Source organism: Aedes aegypti, chromosome 1 (assembly GCF_002204515.2).
Source record: "Aedes aegypti strain LVP_AGWG chromosome 1, AaegL5.0 Primary Assembly, whole genome shotgun sequence".
Taxonomy (NCBI): domain Eukaryota; kingdom Metazoa; phylum Arthropoda; class Insecta; order Diptera; family Culicidae; genus Aedes; species Aedes aegypti.
The window spans coordinates 309,846,963-309,874,168 of NC_035107.1; the positions used below are offsets into that span (position 1 = coordinate 309,846,963).

The 27,206-nt window shown below is 39.4% G+C and overlaps 1 protein-coding gene across 4 annotated transcripts in view; it reads left to right on the forward strand.

The window, feature by feature from the left end:
* LOC5579159 (homeotic protein ultrabithorax) overlaps positions 1-9,622 on the forward strand; it is a 611,952-nt gene extending 602,330 nt beyond the window's left edge. For all 4 annotated transcript variants that reach the window (XR_002498764.1, XR_002498763.1, XM_021838503.1 and 1 more), the window contains one exon: positions 7,014-9,622. Coding sequence is in view for 2 of the 4 variants with exons in the window: in XM_021838503.1 (XP_021694195.1) it covers positions 7,014-7,303 (290 nt within the window). In the remaining 2 variants the exon portion in view is untranslated. The remainder of the gene's footprint in view (positions 1-7,013) is intronic.
* Positions 9,623-27,206: the final 17,584 nt, after the last annotated feature.

Consider the following 27,206-nt stretch of genomic DNA (forward strand, 5'->3'; position numbering starts at 1 on the left):
TGAACATTTTAAAAAGGAAGAAATCTTGAACAGCGTTTCTTCATAAGCATTTAATGTCTCTTTTAGATAAGTTTCTCCTCTCAATCCTATTATTACGAACTTTAATGCTACTCCTCAAAAGATAGAAAATTTCTTTCTCATAGATTTGAACCTCTGAAGCTCTGAACGCTTCTATTTGTAATCTGCAATAAAATTTCTACAGATACTAAATTAAATTCTCCAAAGATGAGAAAGTTCATCAGAAACTTCATGTCACAGTCACAGATGTTGCCTTTTCAAAGGGTTGGAAAGTTGCTCATCAATAGATTGAAACTATTTGAAAGTCAATCCTCTGATGCTTGCAAAAGCTTCACCACGGATAATGGAAAAAATCTCCCTATGGTAGGAAAGCTGCTCCTCAGAACCTTCTTCAAATTTTGAACCCAAACATTGAATACAAGGGCGTAGCCAGAGTGGGCGTGGAAAGGCCGTTGACCATTCCCGCCCTGGATCGCGGAAAAAAAAGTTAAATTCAACTAGTTCGCTAGTTGTTTTACATTTTTCAAAAATTGTTTTCAGCATTCATTTCAATATTTTTTTTACCTCTTAAATAATTAGTAATAAATCTAGGAGTCCTCAACTGTGCTGGAATTTGTTGACAATGTCAAAAGAAAAAAATTGATTTTCACATTTTCTATTAGAGTTTCAACTTTGGAAAGCGTAATCGTACATTAGAACGATAAAGTCAGGCTCACCAATTTTTTTTTTCAGGAAGCGATGAAATTCACAATTTTCAAATGTCATTTAAAATGAAATTCACTGACATTTGAAGGCCCTGGTCCTCAAACTGTCAAAGATTCTTCCAGAAATAATTTAGAGAACTTGGCTTTGCCTTGCCCCTCCCTGAACGATGGAAACACATTTTGCCGCGGAAATTGAGCTTATATTTGAATTTCTCAGAAGTTGCCTTCTACATTTCACTTATTGAAGAGTTCTTCAACTTAATTAAGTAATTAGAATTCTACTAAAGATCTCACGTTTGACAGATATCATTTGACGATTCTATTAACAGCCTTCAATATACCTTGAGTGTAATTTGTCAACAATATATTACGGAATTTAAAAAGATCTGCCAAGTTATCTCAAAACAAATCCTTCCAAGAAATCATCAAATAATATGACAAATTTATCGATAATTGATAGCTCCAAATACTCCTAAGGAACTCCTCTTCAGATTTTTTTTTGGTTGTTCAAGGATTGAAATCTTCGAAATAAACACTCTAAGGCTTGTTCCAGAAACCGTTTCTCGGAATATCTCGAATGTCTTCAATGAGTCTTCAGCAATAATTCTAGGTTTTTGTTTGGGAAGTTATCTTTGTAGTGCTACCAGAACTTTTTTAAAGCACAAGGCTTCATGAATTGTTTCAAGAGTTATTACAAAAAACTTACAGGGAAGTTTCCTTCGAAAATTCTTCTGCATATTTTTCAATACACTTTTCATGCCTTTACTGTCGAACATGTTCAGAAGATAAAACCGGAATTTTGCTTTAGGAATTACATATTTTTAAGAATCACTTTAGTATAGTTTTATTCCGTAGTAAATTCAAGATATTCCATTAGAAATTACATGAGCTTTATGAATAACTTCATGAACTCCTTTAAGGATTCCTCAAAGTGCTACAATTCTTTACAACTTTCAACTCAAAAATGTGTTCCGGAATACCTCTCTGAACTTCTCAAACAACTCTTTCAAAGATTCTTCCAGAAATTTTCAGTTCTTGTAGTAATTTATTTGAATTAATTTGGATACAATCGTAAAAGTTTCTCCAAAAATTCCTTTTGACCTTGAATTAGTTTGCAGAGTACCTCCCACAATTGAAATTTGTGTAGAAATTTGTGATGTATATATTTTCGAGCATTATAAAAAAAAATCAATAACGTTTCCTGCAAAAAGTTCTCTAGACAGTTTTTTTTTATTTCGTCAGATATTTCTTAAATCCTTCTTGCAGTTATCTCAAAAGATCTTCGAAAATTGAGATTTTGGAAACTTTCAAGAGTTCATTTAGAAAAATAATTTAAGAATTGATTCGCCCAAGAATTATTCCTAGAGTTTCCATAGAAATAATATAATGATTTTTTCAAAATATTTTCCTCCAAATATTCAAACCGGAACCATTCCACGAACGCAGTAAAAAAATGTCCAGGTATTTTTCAGGACTTCATCTTATGATCCTTCAGGGTTGACTATCATTTATCTATAAATGCCTCTTAGATCACCAAAACTCCCTCTGCAGAATTCATAGGATTTTTTCAGAATATTGCTTCCTAGCTTCAACAAGTTCCTGTCGAGAAAAAAAAATTAGTTAGATCCTTCCCACACAACCAGAATGTTCATAAAACGAAATCACCTTTTGCGTTATGCGATGCTTATATGCGCAAAGTTTCACGTATAAGATGTCGCAAAAAGGCCTTATACGTACAAAAGTGGAGGCGATATACGTGCATATTTTATATGATAAAAAGTCACATGCTATGCGAGTGTGTAGATTTAATTGTGAACTAATCTGCACTCTTATACGACTTAATTTGTGATAACAAAATTGATTTGACAGCTGCTACGGATTGATCCGACTTACTTTGTACATGTATGTGGGATGAAACGAAATGTACATATGAGCCCATAAAAAAGCGTTTTATGCGAGGAAACTTGTCGGTCAAACGATTTCGCACACCATGTAGTGCGGGTGTGATGCACTTTGTACAATTGAAAGACTTTGTTCGTCAACTGTTATGCGACTTCTGGTTGTCTGGGTTGGAGGAGCTCCTGAAAGAGTTTCTGGAGTATTTATAAAAGAAGTGCCATAACAAACTCCTCGATAAATTTTCAAAGCATTCTTGGGAACATTTATTTAGAAATATTTATATGAAATTTTGGGGGAATTCTTTCAAATTTAACGTTTAATGCAAAAAGGGTAAAGAGGTGGTGTATAATAATCGTTTTGTATGAAATCCGTAAATATGGTCGCTCGCCCCCCCTCTGATGGAAATTCTGACTACGCCCATGCATGAAATTTAGTACTACTTCTCAAATCTCCTTGAAAGGATTAAGTCGTTCTACACAATCTTAGCTAAGAAAATGTCTTTTCAGATGGTAAGAGAAATTCGACTCAGGTGAAAGCTTCTTCTTAATGAACTGAAACTCCTTTGCAGGAAATTTTGGAAAGCTGCCCTCTAAAGCTTTGAAAGCTTCTTTTTTTTGCAACCGCTTCAAGAGATTATTCTCAAGTGTGAAAAGTTATCAGAAACCTCTCATAACAAAATCGAAATACTCCGAAATGCTATATTGAACTATTCTTCACTAAATATACGAAAATTAATCCTCTGAAGTTCTAAGCTCTTCCACCCTGGAAAACTTCTCTACATTTGTTGGCACAATTCTCTTTAGATTGGACCACTTCTAGCTTTTAGTCTAAAACTGGAACTACAAATTCTCTATGGTTGGAAGCACCTCTTCTATAAATTGGAATTCTTATTCACAACATCTTTGAAAGATAATGCTATGTAGCTTTGAAACAGGGCTAGATTAACTGTGCATTTTTTTTCATGTTGGCTTAGATTCAATTTGAATGGAACACAGATTTTTTATCTATGATTTTTGTATGGACACAGAGTTTTAATATGAGATACAGAATGTTGTACTTCATGGATACAGATTTCCTATTGAATTGTCTGACATCTATCTTTGGAAAACTTTCCCTAGTATAGTAAGAACTTTTTTCTGCAGATCCTACAAGAGAATCCTCATAAATGGAAAGATTTTCCATAATCGATGGAAACAAAATATTTGGAAGCAAATCCCATTTGTAAGTTCAGATAACTTGCCTTCATATGCTACGAAAACTTATCCGCTTGTAATATACGAGATGTTCCTCATTTGGGAAAAATCTTAGGAAATCTTAGGAAGCATCTCTTCTGAAGCTCGGAAAGCTTCTGCCCTAGTAAGCTTTATAGATGCTAGAAGACATTTTCCTGAGATGTTAAAGTTTTTCCTCGAAGCCTCTTTTCACAAACTTCAAAAAGTTATCCTCGTGAGATTAAAGCCCAGAAATAGGATCCCCTGAAAATGGACAATGGAGAAAATTTTAAACAAAGACTGTTTTTGAAGCTATATTGTTTCATTAATTATTGGTTTTGTAGCCGATATTGAACTTCATGCTGAAATAAGGGTGACAAACGAATTCATGAACCTGCCCAAGTTATCAGCAATAAGAAATATCAATAAAGAGAAATCTATTGCTGTAGTTTCTCCGTTGATATTAAACTCAATTAAATCAATTTTATTCATTAAAGCCTTCCATACTTTCTTTTAAACAAAGACTGTTTTGAGATTTACATTGTTGTAAGAAATATTTTGTGAAGTTTTTTTTGAATCTGTTTTTATATTTTGCTGTTTGATTCATTCCATTAAGCCTTGCAGCTAGAATAATCATTGAATCCTGCTAATGCTGCACACATTTTTTTTATACAAACACTGGAACTTGTTTGAGATATTTTCCCTTCTTTCAAAAAAACTTATTGAACTTATAGCTACAAAAATAGAGAACTATTCCTCTGAAGCTCGTAGCTGTTTTCCCTAGGAAAAGCTTTTTAGTAGTTTTTCCTGGGAGTGGATATTTAGCTTCTTCTTCGAAGGTTCTTGTCACAAGCTTAAAGTACTACTTCTGAAAAATAATTTTAGGCTTTTCTCATATAAGTTGAAATTCTTCTACACAAAATATTCAAAAACTTATCCTCTGAAATTTTGGAAAACTTCTCCTCATAGGCCAGATTGGTTTCCCCGCAGAGCCTTGAAGAGTTCGAGTAAAGATGCTTGACAAGTTTTTCCTCAGAAACTTGAAGAGCAAAAGCTTGTGTGTGAAGGTACTTCTCAGAAATTTAAACAAAATGTGTTTGAGCCATTGTCTTCGAAATTTTGCATGCTGTTACAGGAAATTGCTCTTAATGTTCGCAGATCATAAAAAGTTCATAAAAAAATACTTCCGAAATTCAGTTTCGTAAACAATCAGGAAAGTTCTCTAAGCGTTGCATGGAAAATTATGCTAACACAGAAGGGAATATCTTGGAACGACTTTCAGGAAATATTGTAATTACACGGAAAACCTGTTGGAATCATTGATTTTTGACTTCTTGTCCTTTCGACATCTTGTTCTTTGATCTTCTGTCCCTGTCAACTCTCCCTTACTCGATATCGAGTTAGAGAACCATAGTAATAGTTGGTTTTCATAGCTATCTCCATGGTCCCTTGAATCGCAGTTGCACTGGTTTTGTGTTCTAATACACGATACCTCCCTAACTCGATGATCCCATCAATATCAAGTTATGGAGAGTTGACTGCATTTGTTTCAGAAATCTAATCTTGATTCGTCTATGAAGATTTTCTATCAAAAATATTTTTCTGGAAATTTATTTCCTTTATGAATCTTATTATGTCTAGTCTCGTCTTCTTCAAGAGTTTTTTTTTTCTAAATTTTTTTCAAAGAACATTCGGAAATATTTAAGCTTTTCTAGAATTGCAAAATGATGAATAATCTCGTGAATTATTAGCTTATTTGGTAATAAATAAATCTCTATAGTTCTGTTATCTCTAACTTAAAGGAATATTTTACTCTTCTCCGGTTCGATAAATAATCAAAAAAGCGCACAAAATACCCCTCCTACATCCCCTCTCCGAAACATCCCCACAATTCCAACAAACCTCGGTTATTCCACCGTTCGGCTTCGTTAATTTAGTGAAACGAATCTTGATTTATGTCTCTATTTCCCACATATGTCTCCATATTTTTCGGGGCAACCGATGGTCGTCGTCTCCCAAACAGAAATGATTCCTAACCCGGTTCACCAATCGAAAACAAAACCTCAACCGAATAGACTCATCTACGAAAACTGATAATTATAAGCAGGTTCTCACTGCTTCTGCGTTGGGGATGCTCCAAACCGATCGAGAGAAGCAACCAAGAAGAAGAGTTTCCAATTTTCTCGTGTCTTAATTTGGACCGTCGTCGCCGTGGTTCTCATGGCGGATGTTTTGGCGTGTCCCTTTGCGGCGGCAAAATAACAGGAAAATAGTCGAATTTTTTGGGGGCAACCTCCAAAAATTATAGCCCTCCGCGTGTGGATCGGAGCGTCGGATTGGATAGCTTTTCGTCAGGTATTTTTCTGTTGTTTTCCCAGCGGTAATTACAGAGAACACGCAGGCAGCCCTGGAAGTCGAAATTCCAGCCCTGTTCGACTGTGTGTGAGTAAGTATAAGTGTACTGCACCTCGAAGACATCCGCAGCAATTGTTAAGGTAAAAAGGGAACGAAAAATGATAAAAGTGCCGCTTGCTACGATCGACAAAAAGCAGGCCGTTGAACTTGTTTTTCTCCCCTTCGGTTGGCTTCTTGGCACCGAAAGTCGTAGGACGAGTAAGGCAGGCACCATCCAAGCAGGCCAAAAGGGGAAATTGTTTCGGAAAAAATGCTGCTTCACGTTTCTGCAGTCGAAGCCAAAAATTCCCGATAAGAGCCACAAAAAAAATCCTTGCGGTTCCTTGAGCGAAAACCCAAAAGCATGCATGGTTCAACAATTGCACCAATTTCGGCGGTCGAGTGGTTCGAGGCTATTTCATGAAATAATTACATTATAATTGATCAAATAATACAAATTTCAGTGGACCATTGTTCAATCGCGGGGGTATTATTTGTTTGCCCCCAGGAGAACCACACCGAGCCGAGCCGAGTGCCCAGACATGAACACGAGGGGAGTAATTTGAATAATGTTCCGTCTACGTTTTGGATTCAAATTTTTGGAAGATGGTTTCGCTGCGGAAAGATACGTAATGGCGTGATTACAAGATTTATGTCTGGTTCTTTTGAAGACTGTGAAACACAGTGGGGTAAATCCGAGTTTTTGTAAATCAAAATTAGAAATTATCAATTTCGACCAATATTTTCTCCAATGACTAATGTAATCCCTTCTCCCCCTCTTCCACAGGTGCCAACGGATTGCGAAGACGTGGCCGGCAAACGTACACCCGATACCAAACGCTGGAGCTGGAGAAGGAGTTCCACACCAACCACTACCTGACCCGCCGGCGCCGGATCGAAATGGCCCACGCACTCTGCCTGACGGAGCGGCAAATCAAAATCTGGTTCCAGAACCGGCGGATGAAGCTCAAGAAGGAAATCCAGGCGATCAAGGAGCTGAACGAACAGGAGAAGCAAGCCCAGGCCCAGAAGGCTGCTGCGGCGGCGGCACAGGCGGCCCTGCACGAGCAAAACTAGGGGTTAGACCATACCAATCACAGTAGTTCTAGTAATTATTTATATTAACTTTAATATGAGTTTCAGCGCAAAAGAAAATGGTTAGTTTGCGATCAGCGAAATATTTTCGTCTCGTATCTGTACAGTTGTTTTAGTTCTTTTATGTTTTACTTTTTAACCGATAAACGTTACGTTTCAGTTTTAGTTCCGTTTCCAATTGCAACGACGAAAGTTGGCTTTGTTCTATATTAGATAAATTAATTTTGTAAAAAGAAATGTTGCTAAAGAGATTAATTTAAACAACAACTAAAACGCTAGTGAAAGGTATATTTCCAAAAAAAACAGAGATCTGACCCTCGGTGATAGAGGAGAAGAAGTAAGGTTCCCCAGTTAGGGGACGTGCTGTACATAGATTTCGACTGTAAGAAAAGGTGGAATGAAAAAGTTGTACAAAGAAGCTGGTAGAAACTATTTTCGAATCTCAATCTTAACTCAGTCTAAACGGAAGGTATGCCTCCTTTTGTGATGTGGTAAAAATGCAATACATTAGTAGGAATTATCAGCAGACAGATCCGAAGGCAAAGGCACCAACGCATTTTTGCAGATACTAATAATCCACTTTTGTCGATGACAGATTTCCTTCACCTGTATTTAGTAAGCTTAGTTTGACATGAACTTGTTCGGTTATGTTTCAATTTCAGAAATTGAACTCCAAATAGGTTTGCGAAGCTTTACCATTCGCAACGTACCATCCTAGTTTGTTTCTTTGTGAAGTTTGGCCGTTCGCAAAAGTGGACTACGATCATGCCGTCTAAATATTCATCTGATACGTACTTCAAAGAATTAGAATTACTGTCCAAAGGTTCGAATACGTGGGTGTGCTTCATTTTAAGAGGCTTCATTGAATTACCAAGTTCAAACATCAGTGACTCAAGAATGCAAATGTATCGCAGGGCTTGGAAGTTTGCGGAAGCTGCTCAAAATGACTTTTATCCTCGTATTACAGTATTGTTTATGTTTCCTTAAGTCTAATAATCAACAAAAAAGCAACCAAGATACGTAATTTTGTGAAAATTTTCTAAACACTATCATTGGCCATTATCCAGTTGATTGGTCGACTCCTGAGCAAAACGATTGTCGTAGTAATATATTGTTCATGTACTTATTTATTACAGGGAAACAAACTTGTACATAGCCAACAAAATTTAACGTTTTCCCTCGTCAAAATTATCTTCAGTGCAATAATTTACAGAACTAGAGCATTCTGTCAGTTGGTCTCTACGCTAAATTAATTGTTCAAATCCGTCGCGATTTAAAGCTCAGCTACACGTGTAGTAAACATCAACCGCCGTAGTGTAGTTTAGTCTCTACTCTCTAGAACCACACTCATAACAACACGACAAGACATGCAACACATGCAACCAAACCTTTCTCTCCATTGTCTCTTCTAGCCCTCAGATCCATTTTTCAGTGCTACATCACCTATGTGCTTCAAATTTGAACATTTTCATTTGTTTCCCCTGTGAGCGATACAATTATTCAAGACAAGCCAAAATACAGTAGCATAAAGTAGGAGAAAATCGATTCCATTCTCCATCCCAGTACATAGGTCCTCACAAAAGCTCATCGTCTATGACAGCTAGATTTGTAATGTTTGTTTCCAATCATCCTATTATCAGACGTACCCTTAGCCCACTAAAAACACATTCTGACCCAGTGTGAAACGGATGCTCCTTAATGTTTAATAGAAAAGCCTAAATGGAAGGAATAGATCAAAAATACGTAATTAGACCAGAGTAAGAGTAATTTAAACGTAAAAGAAACAAATGGAAAAAAATGTATACGTAAATAGATGGTAAGCTAAAGTATATTTAATGAAATAATAAAACAATGGAAAAGCAAAATAACAGCAGAAATGGTTACAAAAAATCGAAAACAGAAAAAAATAATTTAAAAGTAATGGAAGATACGTAAGTAAATAAGATTTTTATAGTTGATAAGTAACTTAATTGGAATGAAACATTGAAACAACCCACAAACACACAGATACAGACACATACAAAAATTCACCGCTAAACAGAGTAACATATTCCAGTGAGAATAGATGAGGGAAAATCTAATCCACGAGGGCTGTCAATATTTGACGACGACGACAACAGATAAGCAAACAAGCAAGAAGGCAGTTCCTATAAAAAAAAAGAGAAAACAAAGGTGGGGAAATCAAACTTAGTGACCGTGTGCGCAATAGAGTGTGTACGCATGTTCATTCATCCATTAATGGTAATGATGATGATTAAAAAAACAAAACCCTATGACAAAATAAATGACTATGAAAATTTAGCTGGAAAGGTTCTTGCCCATCAGTGCGAGATAGAGCGAAAGAACATCCTTTTCCTACGTGGAAGTTTGAAAGCGTTTCTCAGATCAAACGTGGTAGTCACAGAAATGGACAATAATTGTTCTAATTTACGAAGTGCTGAGATGAACACGATACCGAAGCGGAGCGAATAACCATCGTTTCATAAACGTTCTCCTCTCGCTATAAAGTGTAAAAGTGCGTCTCTTACAACTTACAACAAACAACGAAAACGCTCCCATTGGTTGGTACGGCAGTTTGCGACGACGACGACGACGACAGAAGGCCCCTCGGGCTAATTTGATGCAATAAATTGATGATGACAGAGAGGTGCACTTCAATAGTATGTTATTACCGATCATGTTTGGTTGCCTTGGAAGTGCACTTGATTCCAGTCTACCGTGAGGATGGCGGCCGCTCCGATGCATGGTGATTATTTAGGAACTACGAAACGTTGCACTATAGGTGCCTCTAAAATGGACGGTCTGATTTGGACCCTAAGGGGCGAGGCGAATGAAAAATGGCTGCGGTTCAGGATGGATAGTTGGGGCACTCGCGCTGCACTAATGGGAGTGCTACTTGTACCGTATGTGTGAGGTGACCGATGTACTCAGCAAATCTGAAGATTCGTGAACAAGTCGGGCCTTGTTTTGTTAAGAAACTAGTCTATTAATTACGATACGATGTACGCATAACAAACAACTGCAATAGTTAAGGAGGTTCAATAAATCAACTTTGCTTCACTTCGATGCTAGGATGATTGGATAAAAATTGAGTTTGGATAAAAATTAAAAGTTCGTATGGTAATAACAGATATTATGAGGCAATCAAGTAAATCATGCAATCGGTCATAGTTTTGGCCCATGTGCATTAAACGGTTAGTAGCTCATTTGTCTTCTCAACAGGCAACATTGCTGCATCTGACGCGTAAGGTGTCGGCCACGACACGCGAAGCGACGCGAAAATCCTTTGGAGTTTGACATTTCATTATTAATAATTGTTATTCCTTCCCATGCAAATTTCGCTTCGGTTCGCAATTCGCGTCTACCCTGGCCGCGCCCTAAGATAGCCCAACTAATATTTAATGTTTTATGATGCACTATTGGTTTTTTTCTTGAATAAGGTAAAGCCTGTAAGAGTGAAATAAAAGTCTATTCTCCTTGTTATGGAGTATTAAGGGCAGACTCTTAAACAATTATTAGTAATGTAATCAATTATATTTCATAGTGGTTTTCTGTAGTTTCTTCATCTCGTCATACTTTCATCATGAGTTCTAAACTAGGACTCAGGATACATCGTAGGACGGTTCTCTTGTTAGTCAATATTTACAATGGATTAGTGAAGACGCTCGGTTGAGATGGTGATGATAAGCTAAGTGGTTTTTTTTGGAGACGTCGTGATGGCTTGCGGAGGAAATTCTATCGGTTCGAAATGTCGTTCAAGACATCCGTCAATCATTCAAGTAGCAGGTTATAGTAATTCACAGTTAAAGACAAAACTGGATAGGCAAGTCAATTGATTTCAGAAAATCACACATAGTATTTAGAATATATGGATTGCGAGAAAGCAGTGCATCAAACAACTTTTTTGTCTTTTTGTTTATAGGGAGCCGGATACTATTCTTGGCTTTTTTGATTCACTTCGGCAGTGGGGTTTTTTGAAGGCTGCAGTGCTCATAATTGGCCACAAAATGCGTTGTACTTAAATAAGTAGCATAGCTAGGGGGATGCGGTTCGCACCGGACCTATTATTCATATGAGGTGTTAATAGTATTATGGTTTAGAAACAAAAAAGTTTAAGACAATCAAAAATACCTCATTGAGGTATTCGACAGCTATTGAGGATTGCTTGAGGTATTGAACTACTATTGAAATATTTCGCTTTCATACGAAAATCCTTAATGAATTGATTTGGTTAAGATATTTTATCTCTTATGCAGGGCGTTTTCATACCTTATTCAGGTTGTAAGTATTGTAATTTATTTGGCATAAAATACCTTATTTTGGTATTCAGTCGGGTTTATTCTACGACTGGCGTGAGGTGACAATTGTCGGTCTCGTATAGCGAGGTGACAATTCTCGACTCGAGTGAAGTGACTCTCCATTTGATTTACACGGCGAGTCACTTCACTCGAGTTGAAAATTGTCACCTCGCTATACGAGACCGACAATTGTCACCTCACGCCAGTCGTAGAATAAACCCAAGTAACACTTTCCTTCTAGGTTTGGGGCCCCTATATCATTCAGTATGAGATAGTGTTTCTTTTACGTTACGTTACAGTACGTTTTAACAGAACATCGTGGTTTTTGGTTCAAAAATCTGTTAATCAATGATTATCAGTGGGCATAACTTGAGCCTGAGGAAACCTGGAACTGGTTTGAAAACATTTAATTATTAGCCATATCCTCGAGGCCCAAGAGACTAGTACGCGTCTACTCCATAGGTTCTTTCATCTTAATAAATTCTTCTAGATATTAAATCAAGATTTTCAGGAATACTAAATTTACGCCAGAAAATCCTTTAGCAAACCAGTAACGAAATTGCAATGAAAATTCTTTCGGAAGTTTTTACAAGGTTAATTCCGAAATTCTCGTAACATTGAGATGCAGTAATCTTTTCAGGCGAATAACAAATGTTTATTCTAGTATTGGTGGAATTTGTGTAGAAAATATTTCGAGAATTGCTCAAAAGCTCATTTTGAATAATGCTTCCAGCCGTTTTCAGAACCAATACTTTAAGAATTACCTCATAGATTATTCCAGAAACTGATTCATAAATACTTCCAAGTAAGTGAAATAATAACAAAATCTATAAGGAATTCTTCAAGGAAATTCATGATTCATTAAACCAGGGATTCCTCATAAATTTCTTCATTAATTGAAATTTGTTTTTCAAAGATATCTTTAATTTTTTTGAAGTAAATTCTTAAACCAAAAAATGCTACAGAAATTATTCCAATAGTTACTCCAAGAGTTCAATTCGACATTTTCCAGGGATTTCCAATAGGAAATTTTGGTTGTGGTAATACATATTCAGTAATAATTTTATTAGTTTCTCTGAAGACTAGGCAGACATTCTCAAGAGTCTATAAAAGATCCGAAGATCTTTGACACACTTTATTTTGTTTTTTTTTTCAGGTTTCCCTCGAAAAATCTTAAGACAATTCTTTAAGAATTTCTCTAGGAAGTTTTCTGATGCTATCATGAGAAAAAAACTAAGGGTAGCATTAGAAAAAGTTTTGGTTGAATTCTTAAGGTACCTCGAATGATAATATTACGACTGTGAAGGACTCGTTCTATGCAGTCCTGAAGAAATCTTAGAATAAACAGAAAACTTTGAGCAAATTACATTCTGATGGAATTTCTGAAGAAACTCATTTAATCCCACAGAAACTTTTAGAAAGATGCTTTAAGGGTTGTCTGGTCGGATTACTTGAAGAATCTTCATTTAAACGTGGTTCTTGCTCAGTTTCGGTTTGGTCTAGTTTTTCAGACATTAGGTCCCTAAAATTCTTTTTTATATACATACTTAGCCGCCATCAGCCCTGAAGTAGTCGCATCGGCATACTACTTTTCATCAATTTAAATTTTGATTACTGAATGAAATGTTAAAAACGACTTCTAAAATAGATGCATCAAGGGAATTTATTTTCAAACCTAAATATTAACGTTAATTGAAAATATATTATTATTCCGATTCAGGCATTGCAGAAATCGCTCTCATTTGATTTTGAAGCACGATCAAAGCAAGCGAAGAAAAACATCCCATCTGTTGCGCTTCACGGTCGGCAATGTATCGCAAGTTGTAACAAGTCTGATAAATAGAAGCAGTGAAGGAGAGCCACATAGAGAGAGCAATGATAAAATACATTTTTCTCGCTTGTTTATCGTTGGGGATAGGTGTTTTACTGGCACGATAAACCTCGCGTAACATTACTAAAGGACCTATGTACAAATGAGAGATTCTCTCCTCTCTCGTTCTCTTTCGATTATAACAGTGGAACACTAAAGATTTTGGGAAGTTTTTCACTATAGATCGAAAGCCAATTTCCTTGACTAGCGTTTCATACAAAAAACGCAACAGAAGAGATTAATGTGACTCAGTTATTAATGAAAGAGAAAGTAAACAAAGAGAGCCTCTCAATGTTAGATAGGGCCTTTAGTAATGTTACGCGAGAAACAATCCCCGATAGCAATAGTGTCCCCCAGATTTGGAGCTTGTTTAGAGGGTTTTTATCATGCACGGCTATCCCTCCGATCTGATCAAAGTTGTAACAGTATACGATAAATAGTCTCTTATAATGTGCTGCATATTATGATAGTTCCGTGGAAGATTCTCTCAATTTTCTCAGGATCTAATCCCTGTTCCGAGTAGATGACTAGTTATTTAGTTATTTTGTAGTTATTTTGAAGGGTCCCCGAGCTTGACTCCGCACTGGGCCCTGAAAATCCTAGCTAAGCCACTGACTGAAGTGTTTCTTATTGCATTTATTGATTCAGAAAATTCGGTCGAGATAAACCCCTAATGCCAAAGTTAACCATGGAAGTGTCCAAATGGTTCTGCACCCTACTTAGAGCTAATTCAAACAATATGTTTTATATCTTCAAATCCTTCATCACAGCCACGAGCCACAATGATAAATATAACTCAAAACACCTCATGCGTAGGTAGGCCTTAGATCTGTAATGACAGGTCTTGCAGAAAAAAATAATTCTACGTTTTTCCTTAATTCCTAACAGATGGCAACACATGGCTGATTGTCCTCATGGATGGTCACCGGTAAGGTAACTTCCACATCGATCATCTTCAAGAGGCTTACCGCCCACATCGCCTCGCAGCTGGCTTGGCAAAGAGCCATGAACTCCGCTTCAGTGGTCGACAATACTACCGAAGTCTGTTTACTGGTAGCCCACGAGACTGTTGCACCATGCAGTTTCACAACGTACCCTGAGACAAAAGATTGGCGTTTGGATTGTTGCCCCAGTCCGCAATAGTCATACTGACTTCGCTCGAATCCGATGCTCGCGATACACGTGTGGAATCGCATATTCCAACTCTTGCTGAGCTTGCAAACCAGATCGTTTTCCGCCTCAATTGAGCCTGATGGTTGCACGCCGCACATAAATTTATTTGACCAATTCGTCATTCAAGAACGCCTTCTTGGCATCAATTTGATGCACTTGCAAATTCCGCTGGTTAGTCAGACCCAGAAATATCCTCAACGTTGTCATCTTTGCAACTGGTACATACGATTCCAAGTAGTCGAAACATTTAGTTTGCGTAAAGCCCTTTTCAACTAATCGGGCTTTGTACCGGTCAATTTTGCCTTCGCCGTCACGCTTGGTAGTGAACACGCATTTATTACCAACAGGTCGTCTTCCAGCAGGCAGCTCGGTCAAGCACAACGTGCGATTCTTCTCCAAAGATGAAATCTCATCATCAATTGCATCCTTCCAAAGCGGCCAGTCGTCGCGTTTCTTTAACTCCGCTGTTTCAGTTAGAATATTATCCACGTACTCTTCAGAATTTAACGTTAACACCGCAACTGCGAACTTCAGTTTCATTCAGATCCCCTCCGGCAGTTTGATCGGTTAGTGTATCTTCCAAGTCATCTTCAGCGCTAGCTTCATAGGTTATGATGATAGGTCCATCATTGTTTTACGGCATATTACCAGCTTCTGCACGAGCCACTGGATTGACACGATGGGGTTGTGGTTGGTCCCTAGTGATAAATCCTACCTCCGTTCTGGTCACGATCTTCAGATTATCGTGAATCGTCAACATTCGTATTGATAAAGTGGGGGGACAGGCTTGAAATGGGGTTTGAAAGAAAAGAATATCAGAACAGGCGTGCCTATTCTGCGCGGCGTGTGAGGTGACACGAGTCGAATGAGGTGACAATTGTCGACTCGCTCCCATTTGATTAACATTAGTCGTCTCACGTCACTCGCGGTGAGAGCGACTCGTCTCGACGCCGCGCAGAATAAGCACAAGGTATCCACCGGCGACGCCAAACGGACCAACGTAATGTGGTGTAATTTGGGCATCAATATGGGTGACTTCCGAGGATAGCGAAACGTAAGAGGGGTTATGACAAGGTTGTGGGTAAATCCATCACATTGGGGTTGTGACTCTGTGTCTTGTCAGTAATAGGGTCTGATTGGTATTGTAGTATGCAATAGAGTTCGGAATTGATAGACAGACGACAGGCTTTGAGGAAAGAAGTTTTGAACGTAAGGCAGCAGCACCTTGGATCTTGGAGGGCGCAGGTCTGGAGAGTTGGGCAGCTGTTTATACTGGGTTACATTACGTAGAAAGTGGAATCTGTTTTGCCTCGCATAAATTATGGGAAGTATTTGGAAATGGTTTCTTGTTCAGATTGCGTAACGCAAGAATCTTTAGCTCTGCGTTATATTAGGAGGTTATTATAGTGCAGGGTCGAAGAGAGGTTGAATATTTGATCACTTGAACTTTACGCTGCAAGATATTCGTAGTCGTTTTTCTTTTTTTTTCTGATGTACAGGTATAAACAGGTATATTTAGCCTAAATAATGAACAATCATACGCGTAGAGCCCACGGGTCATGAAGTTAGGATTGAAATCAAAATAATATTGCGCATTTCTTTCACACCACAGGATTATCGCAAAAGTTTTTACCTGTGCCGGAGGTGCCGGTAGAGGTGCGCGATTGCGTCGAGTCGGGTCGGTGTTTTCAGCGGACTCATATTTTGCAAATCGAAGAATGCTCTGAGGGCATCAACATGATTCGATGCAATCCCACACTTTTATTTGTGCTTTTGCACTTGTCTTATTAAATAGGAATACTTTGTGTTAGGGTATAGGTGTATGTAGGTGAATAAACTATGATTTATTAGAATTTTCTGATAGAGGCAGAGTTCACATGTTACTTAGGTATTTGAAAGCAAATAAGAACCACATTGAATAATAGATAAACACTAATGCTCATATTTTTATATTTTTCATTTCATCGCACCTCATTGCCCGAGCGGAGTCGACAAAACTCGAGGTGGATAGATTCGACGGAACTACGATACGGAAAAGAAACAGATGAGAAACTATGGATACATTTATTCAACCATAAAAACCACGTTTTAACGTAATAATTTCATTCTTCTCGTTTCAGCAATCCAACAACCAAACCATTTCTACTATCTTTTCATTTCCTCTCCGTTACATTTATAGTCCCTCTGGTACTGAATCGAATGGCGCATTCCGCTTTTATTAGCGCTGTCTTTGCTGTACGCGCTGGTGTGCTCTGTAGAACATCTGATGTGCTACACGACATGCCACTTCCGGCATTTTGTTGGGCGTGCGGGATGGGCAGTGCTGGTGATGAGGTGGAGGGCGCTATTCGGTTTAGTGCCAGAGGGACTATATCTATTTAATGTATCTGAAACTTGTGGGACCGCTTTAATTCCGGCGCCTGCTTGTGGAAGAACCCGGTGTGCTAAACGGTATAGGGCATGTTAACGGGGGAGGCTTGGTAGGTCCTCGCCCAGCCCGTGTCTAGATTGGCGGATAATTGTCTGCCAGGGTGTGGATTGAGCAATTACAAATTACAATATTACCAGCTTCTTCACGAGCCACTGGATTGACACGATGTTGGATCACAATCTGCTGCTCTTTTTCACCACTATTGCCGTCGTCCATCTTATCGGCACTCCCCAACTAACCAACATTTTAATTCGCCTTTCGTGCTAATATAGTGCTATTATACAGCTTACATGCGTTATATTAGCCTTAGAATAGCCCGATAAGCCCAAAAAGGCGAATTAGTGGGCTAGTGGTTACTTGGGTCATCTTGCATTCGTTTAACTCGACGTCTCGAGCAATGGAAACCTTTCTGCCATTCCAAACACGATAACCATTTGGCGCAAAGGCCACAAAGGTGGTCTTTTCGGCCTTTACATCCAGCTTTGTACGCTTTTGCTTCGAAACATTCTGCCCTCTTGCCCCCAAAATACGAAGATTACTCACGTTTTTTCTCCCATTTCAGACTTCGTGAGGTCGGACTTCGGTTGATCAAGGACACGTATACAGCATTCGTTTCCGGAGTATATGAAACCGTCATCTCCAGTTGGATTTCTTTTTGCCGACAGAACGCTTTCACTTACTTGCCACTATAATGGCCACCGTTATCTCAGCGAAGACGCGACATCCTGGTTTGAATATGTGCTGTCGCCATAGCCTCGTACGTCTTCAAGCACTCCAGCGCTTCACCCTTTCGACTTCATCAGGTAAACGACCGTCATATGGGTGAAGTCGTTCATATGACATATTGCATGCCATTCCAGGACACAGGTGAGATGGGACCACACATGTTGCTATGTACTAGCTAAAACGGACGGATTGTCCGTTTCCCCACGCGACTTGCAAACGGCTTTCGTGTTTGCTTGCCAGCCAGGCACGGTTGCAAGCATTAAAGTTTCTTGTTGCTGTCCAGGTCCAATCCATCCACCATCTTCTCGTCGATGAGCTTCATCAGGTTTCCACTGCCAAGGTGACCGAAGCGTTGATCCTACAACTCCATTTCCTTAGTTATACCATATCACTGTTTGGAGTTGTAATGAAAATCCATCCCGTAGAGCAAACCAGCAACCGTTATCCAGGTACCAACGTTGAAACTCTTCATCCAACGCTGACCCAAAAACGGCAAAAAACGACACAGTTTTCGCAGCAGTGCCGACCATTGTAGGCTTCTTTTTCTCGTGGTTCCGACCGTGCTCTTGACGCAGTCCAGACTCATTCAGCGCGCTTGCGGCCAAATTTTCCGCAGCCGTAGCACTTCAGTCGACATTTTCCTTCAGACATACCAGCGAACGCAACATCCTCCGATTCTTGATTAATCGCGTAAGTTTCTTCCCTTGCGCTTTGATTCGATTTCCAGATACTTTCCCCACGAGTTCCAGGATCAATCTTTCCGATCCGTTGCCAGTGTTCACGGATTCACACGACATGTCCTCGTCCATTTTCACACCGCTTGACTTCAGCTACCGAACCAACTGGTCGAAACGAAGACTCCAGAGTTGAATGCTTATCGTGCTTCATCTCCAATAATTTCCGCATCAGCATGAACCGATTCGTCAAGCTATTCCGCTCGAAACTTCATGGAGATCGTTCCAGATTTCCTTCGGACTCTTGTCCTCTTGTCCTTGGTGTATTCAAGGTGACTATCCACGACCGCACCAATCAGAACCGAACGACACTTGTTGTCCTGTCTCTTCCTGCACGCTTCCCTCTCCTCCTTTTCTTTCTTATCAGCCACCCTCCTGAACCTCCAATTGATGAAGGCCGTACCGTCGATAGGCTTGCTCTTGAGGAACTGTTCGTCGTCTTCCTGCGCTGCATACTTTTCGCCTGACTTCCAGAAACTTCTCGGTTTGGATTCGCTGGGTCCACAAACTTTTAGCAGAGCTTATTATTTAAAACACATTTACTGATTGATGGTTGACAAAGGAATAAATAATTTTGGGGCCTATTTTATAAGTCGACTCGATCAAAATGACTCGACCGGAGTCACTGTCGACCGAAAAATTTGCTCGACTCAGCTTTGTCACTCGAGTTTATCGACAGTTGTCACTCTATGATATATTACTATATATTGGGTATTGGGGAGGGGTAGCCTAAGGGAGTTAATTGAACTGTTGACTGGATGAAAGTGCGTGGGGTCGCCAGCCTTTTATCATGAGAAAACAGCCTTAGTGTTGTCTTCCAAAGGTCTTCAAAGATATTAACTAGCCCTGCTACAACAAACCATCAGGTAGATCATACCATCCTGGTATGATTCTGCAGCCATAGGTAATCCTTGCGCTGATGGTGGCTAAATAATCATCATCATCATCATCAGTTGTCACTCTATGTGACTGGATTACTATGGGAGTCGACGAGTGACATCTGAAATATGCATGCTTACTTTGATCGACAATGACTCCAGACAAGTCACATGAATTCGCTCGATTTACAAAATAGACCCCTACATCTAGATTCGTGGGTTGCTATGATCTATTGTACTTCAACAGTACAGTACAGTGATTACACAGCGTAACAAAAATGGCATTTTTACGTGTCTCAATGATCAAACTACACCCGATTCTGCTTTGCACGGGGGATGCGTACCGTTAAAAAAAAGTTTTCGATTCAAAATTTCAAATACTGTGCAAAAGAATAACACAATTTCTTGACGTTTCATGCAAAAATAAGGTTTTGGCGGAAAATAATGTAAGGGAACATTTTTTGCACGGCCGTGAAAAAAAAAATCTGTGCAAAAACAGAATCGGGTCTATGCGTCTCAGAAATGTTCCAGCATGTCACAATGTTTAGCTACAGGTCATCAAAGTTATATAAAACACTGGTTTTATTGATGTGTGTATACAATTTAAGGTATGATTTATCAAACTTTTTTGTGATCTAATCCACCAAGCATGCAATATAGGTCTTTAACTTTCATTTCCGATATAATTAAATTAAGATCAAATCGATTTTATCAACATGCAATTCATGATGTTCCTAACCGATTTTTTTTTCGAGTGAATACTCAACTAATATAAAATCAAGTTCATCAATTGCATTAACTGATATGTTATCAATCCTCTTAGTGCATCAACAACTCTTTATAAACAACCTGCAAAACGCTTTTACTAGAAACGGAAACCTCTGCGCATGTGCCCTCCTAAGGAACCAAAAAATGCCGCTCCAGACTGGTGACGAATTTATGCGAAGGAAGCTTCCTCAACCGCACGCAGCAGTTGATACGGTCTATGTTCTACAACAGTGCCGCCTGTAAGGAACCATCCATAAACTACACGTTCCTGCGAAAGAAACGATAATTACTGAAATCTAAAATCGATGAATTTTTCCTTTAAATATGTCCAAAGCGTGAGATGTTCTTTATCAAAAATTACTTACGTAATTCATCAACAGCTCCTACCATTAAAAGCTATAGCTGGCAGTTGCAAAAAGCGGAGCAAGGGAATTCACTGACGGAAATAAAGCATTGAAAGCGAGCTACTAGTTCATCGAGTCTACAACAGATGACGACACCGGCATACTCGCACAAACACAGCCATATTGCAGCTTTTGCTGGCTGTCTCAGAGACGAACGAAAAAACAAGGATCTAAAAGGAGCTCAGAGAAAGCGAATAAAATATCCTTGAATGCTTTACGAGCTTCTGAAGGAATGGTCGTAAATATTTACGGAGCGCGGAGGGAAAGAGGGGGGGAGGGGGTAGAATTTTGTAACACTGACTGCAGCTTGCTGGCAAGCAAGTGCAGAAGAATCTAATTTGAACCTCGTTTTGCATGGACTGGTAAACACCTTTTTCTGATTGTTGCTTGCAAAGACGTTATTTAGAGGGTAATTGCGGAAAATTACGCAAATCTCATTAATTGCACCATTGACCATGTGAGTGAAACTTCAATCGCATCGAGAGCACATACGCAAAGTATTTATTTTCAATGATCAGATTTTACAGGCTAATCACCATCATCATTAAAAGCTAAAAATCAATTACCGACATAAGTGGCAGCGGCTCGAAACAAACAGCAGCGTGAGTTCTATCCTTCATTGCGGAGAGACGTTGAAAAATGTAATTGAATTCATGTTCTAGCCCCACTTTGCTTCGGTCCATCAAGTAGTTTGGAGAGTACAAAACGATTTCGTGCCCCGCTGAAATTAGGCTTCTTTGCCCGGTTTCTGTCAGCAGCTCTCTGAAAATGGTGATGAAAACCTGTTGGTTGGCAGTTGCAGAAGATTATGTCTCATTTTTTCGTCCACTGGAGCTTGAATTCGACCGAGCTGTGAACATATTTTCGACCGAACCGAAGCCGGTCGTCCACTCTAGTTCCTTTAGATACCGTAGCAGCAGCAGTAAATTCAATTAAATTTTTAAAATGAAGCATGTTTTCTTAAAACGCGCGGTCGTGAAATTTTCTCCTCTATATATTTTTTTCATTGTCTAGGCCGGGATTGTGGATTGTGGATTGTGGAAAAGGGTCGTCATGCGATAGGGACGAGAAAAACACAGAAAACGTGATTCACTCAATTAATCTAAATCGCCACGGTTTTCGCTGGCTGTCTCTGAGCGGCGGTGGCGTTGTGTCCGTTGCGGCTGGGTTTTTACTGAGAACGGACATGAAAAGCATGTTTTCCTTCCACATCTATTACTTGACAACACGAAGACATCGGAGCAATAGATGGCAAGTGAATAGCGAATGCTCACTCGCCGCGGCTTCAAGGGCTCCGACATGATTATGTGTTAATCCTCCTTTCGGTTTGCTTCGCTGGTTCACTTTCTTTTTCTAAATGATTCGTAAAAATACTGAAAAAAGTTAAGATTATGAAAATAAAATAAAAATCATTTCCACAGTTAGTGTATTATTTCTAGTTTGCCTTTGATCTCTTTTTGCTCAATTCTTAAATCATACTAAAATAATAATTATGGTATTAATGAAACCTTAGCTTAAATATTCAGACCTTTATTTATCGTAATACAGGTAATACCTGTAGGTAGTGGCCATAGGGACTGTCCATTAATTACGTAAGAGTTTATGGGGGGGAGGGGGGGTCTGAGATTTCTTACGCGCCATACAATTTATTTTTAATTTTCATACATAAAATCTTACCATGGGGGAAGGGGTGGTTGAAAAACCCCAAAAAATGTCTTACGTAATTAATGGACCGCCCCATATATATCTTCGTACCTGCTATATGATATACACTAGCCTGGGACACAGTTATATGAAAAATTTAGATTCTCGCTCCAGTCCACTATTTGGATTGCATTTAGGTCCCATAACAACTGTGCAAAATTTCAGCTCGATCGGAGAAACTATATTTTAGCACCAGTCGTTCAAAGTTTGTATGAGATTTACTATGGAAAAACTTACTTTTGCAAAGAAAAATCGCCAGAGGTCGCCCATTGACCTCTATAAAAATTCTGAACACAGATCTCGATAGGTATTTTTACGATGAACAACATTGCCGAAGACTGCAAAGCAATCCGATGCTTGTGAAAAAAGTTATTAAGCATAGACTATTCGGAAATTTGCCCGATTTTGTTGTTATTGTTATTCCTTTACGTGTTAATCAACGTCGCCTTGCCAATAGGTTTTGATTGAATAACTTTTTTCACAAGTGTCGGATTGTTTCGCGGCCTTCAGCAATATTCTTAATCGTAAAAATACCTATCGAGGTCTGTGTTCAGAATTTTTACAGAGGTGCATTAAATGTCCTTCAAATGCGGTAACACATACCAACAGGGAATGTCTGAAAACTCAGTGCAGTGCCAAAAACATGCGTGCCACTCAGAAATTGATTGTGCGTCTCCCATTCTTTGCGAGTAAACTCAAAGCAAGGCGCAGGAGACAATTTGTTTGTGTGGGAGACAAAGCAAAGCACAATCTCTACTCTTTCAGTCTCTTTCGTGAAAGCACAAAATCCACTCTAGAATATTTTCAACAAAGTATGCTTTGAAAGTGGTGTCCGCTTAATAAGTGCTTTGCAAAATCTTATTGTTGTGGATCTTGACATATTTGGTAAAGTCAGAAACATAAGGTGGTGACGAATTATGTTCATCGTGTTTAAGAGTTTTGACAGTCACATATTAATGAAATGAATTCAAGTGAATTTGTTTACGCGTGTACGAAACGCAAAGAGTGAAAATGAGACAACTCGATACTATGCATTCCAAAGCACATTGCGAGCCAGCACAGCCAGGGTGCAGTCCAGAGAAAAATACTCCTGCACGTCTCTTTCGAATTTTGGGTGCTATCTCGCAGCAGCGCGTGTAGCACCGAAAGAGATTTGAGTCGCACCCAATCCCTGCATACCAATCAACTCCTAGCAACGATTATCTAAATCACCACTGACCTAGATAGAAAAAATCATCTTTGACATCGCATTCTTGTGGAAAATCTTACCGCGTTCGGTGTTCCCACATTTGATATTTGCGTTTCAAACGCACACAGCAATATAATACTTAACATGAGATACCGTTTCGATACATATTCCGAACACTTAAGGCCAGTAATGACTTCAAAACACATCGAAGAATGTTTGTTGCTTTGTATCCTCCCGGTTATTTGATCCAATGAAATGATGGATGCCGTTTTTGAAGCTGCAATGCATTTACGTTCAGCTATTGAGAATTGGAATTCTTCCGGGTTCACATAAAAAAATCCAAATTGATCTTCTTGTTTGCCATTGAACATTCACATTTTCTCAACTATTTTGGTAACCTGCTTCGCCATTCGTTTTGCAGAACATCTACGTCTTGATTGGTCAATTCTGCAAGCTTGCTGGTCGCTGTCAGACCTTGAGCATCAAGAATGTTCTTTATCATTGGCTGTACCAACTCAATTGTACCTTCCATTCGATGCCAAAACTGTTGTTGCAATCATATTTATCATATATAAATTTAAAAAATGTGCACTATTTATAGATACCATAAAACTGGGTAACTTTGATAGTGCGAGACTCTCAACATACTAAACGAAATAACAAAGTTTCTGTTAATCTGTTAAGTAAAACGTTTGCAAAAGTATTAGTATAACACTTCATGTCAAAGCTGTTTTCGTTGCAGGTACATTTGAGGATACACCTGCAAATATAAAAAAATATAAGATTTTATCAAATTTGAAACACTTACAAGCAATCTGTTCTACGATCAATTTTTCATGAAGTCATAATGTGTTCATCACTTATCCTTGACAGCCTAGTTGTAGTAAAACACGAATTCGGTCTCAAATCTCTTAGTGAAAACCATTTTCACAAACTGGGACCATTTTTGTAATTTAAGTCAGAAATTTCCATAGAGTAAGTTGGGGCAAAAGTTCGACCTTAGTGGTATAATCAAAGTTTCCAGGAAAATAAAAGCAGATGAAACAAAATAAATACCATACAGAGAACCTTCTTGACTATAACTTTGCTGAACAAACTTGTGTCAAAATATTTACCCATTTTTAGTTATAACAGTTTCAAAATTGATTGTCTTAAACGAACTTTTGCCCCACCGGTGGGGCAAAAGTTCGAATCTAGTGTGGGGCAAAAGTTCGAATCTAGAGTGGGGCAAAAGTTCGTTGGCTAAAACACAAAATATCAATACTGTAGCAGAGCAGTAGGCTTTGCTAACCTTATGTCATTATGTTAAATTCTGTTCTTTGATTATTATCAGTTAGACCTCCAAAGAAGAAGCACACAAATATACTTTGTTCCTTACAAATACCTCGTCTTCCTTCAATCTGGAGTCTACAATATTTTGGCGACGAGAAGTACGAACCGAAGTCAACCTCAAGTCTCTCGACGGAACATCTATCGAAGTACCATAAGAAGAAATGTCCGACAACGATCTCAAGGACGCTATTCTACGTCTGACGGAGCTAATCGTGCAACAGCAGGAGCGGATTACTGCACTGGAACGACCCGATCCAACCGACAGAAGTGAGAAAATCATAGAATCGCTCGCCTCCGGGATTCAAGAGTTCCAGTTCGATCCTGACGACGGCCTTTACTTTGATGCATGGTATTCTCGATACGAAGATGTTTTTAAAGAGGACGGAAAACGCCTGGACGAAGCTGCCAAGGTGAGGTTGCTTCTCCGAAAACTCAGTACGACGGTCCATGAGCGATACGTGGACAGCATCCTTCCAAAGCACCCAAGGGAATTCGGCCTAGATGAAACCGTTGGCAAACTGAAGAAGCTGTTCGGACGTCGGAAGTCAATTTTCCATGCGAGGTACCAGTGTTTGCAGTACTTCAAGAGTGAAGCAGACGATTTTACCAGTAGAAGCATTAACCTAAGAATGCTAATGTCGCTGCTGTTCGTGTTACCAACATCTAGTTTGCCACGAACTGACAGCTTGAGTACCGGGCCTCGAAGTGTCAGATTACTTCTAAAAACCAAAACAACGACATGGTATTGAACAAACAATGAAAACCCCTAATTTAAGGTAATAATAATTAAAATCAGTTTGTGACAACAACGCCATTAGCGTTCTACTACTAATATTTCTATTATTTTACCTCGTATGCGGCGAAGATTAACAAACACTGAGAAGCGTTCTAGTTGTCAAAGCTATCTAACGACCAGTTCAAGGCTCTCCAGTTCATTTGCGGCCTGCAATCACCACGCGATGCCGATATTCGTGTGAGGCTGATCTCCAAGCTAGAATCTGAAGAATCAGCCCCGGCGCGGCCAGATGGTCCAAGTACTATCACTTTGGAAAATCTGGTGGAGGAGTGTCATCGTATTGTTAACCTGAAGCACGATACTCAAATGGTCGAGAACAAGGATAGCAAGACTATCAACGCCATCACTCGGAACCATAAAGATTCAAATCCGAAGAAAGCCAAGATCCCCAAGACGCCTTGCTGGAAATGCGGTGAAATGCACTACACTCGCTTTTGCCCGTTCTCCAGTCACACCTGCACCAAGTGCAAGCAGAAAGGCCACAAAGAAGGGTACTGCTCAAACGACAAAACCAAACCAAAGCCATTCCACTTCAAGCCAAAGGAAAATCTGAAGACAAAAGGAATTTTCTCAATCCGGAACGTGGGAAGCAAGCGCAAATTCGTCACAGTGGAACTCAACGGAGTACCGGTCAAGCTTCAACATGATTCGGCATCGGACATCATAGTCATTTCGGAAGAAAACTGGATCAAAATAGGACAACCAGCGACTCGGAGAACTGCCGAAGCAGCAATCACCGCCTCTGGAGATAATCTCAAGCTTCTAGCAGAATTTCACACCGACATCACCATCGGCAACGTGAGCAAGTCAGGGCGCATTTTCATTTCAAACAATCCTGAATTGAACCTGAATTGACCTGTTCGATCTTTGGTCCATTCCAATCAACAGTCTTGTCAATGCAATCCAGCAGCGTCCTGAAGATTTTACAAAGCAGCTCAAGAAGAAGTTTCCAGAAGTGTTCAAGAGTACGCTGGGCCGATGCACGAAAGCGAAAATTAAGCTGTACCCGAAGCAAGACGCTCGTCCGGTGTACTGTCCGAAGCGACCGGTGCCTACACGGCACTTCCGAAGGTGGAAGCAGAACTCCAGCGGCTCCAGGACAAAGGTATAATTTCTCCAGTGCAATTTTCAGATTGGGCGGCACCAATAGTCGTCGTACGGAAGGCAGATAATGTCTCTGTCCGTGTATGCGGTGACTATTCCACTGGCTTGAACGACGCTCTCGAATCTGACCGGCACCCTCTTCCACATCCTGATGATCTGTTCGCTGAACTATCCGGAGCACGGTTTTTCACCCACCTGGACTTGTCAGATGCCTGGAGTGAAACCTTATATGGACGATATTCTCATCGCTGGCAAGACCAAGGAAGAACACGACCGTAGCCTGTATGCTGACCTTGAGCGAATTCGAGAATATGGCTTTCACCTCAACATTGAAAACTGCAAGTTCGCCGTTTCCCAAATCAAGTTTCTCGGGCACATAGTCGACAAAGACGGTATTCGCCCAGATCCATCGAAGACGTTAGCGATTTCCCAGATGCCACCACCGAAGGACGTTCAACAGCTTCGTTCTTACCTGGGA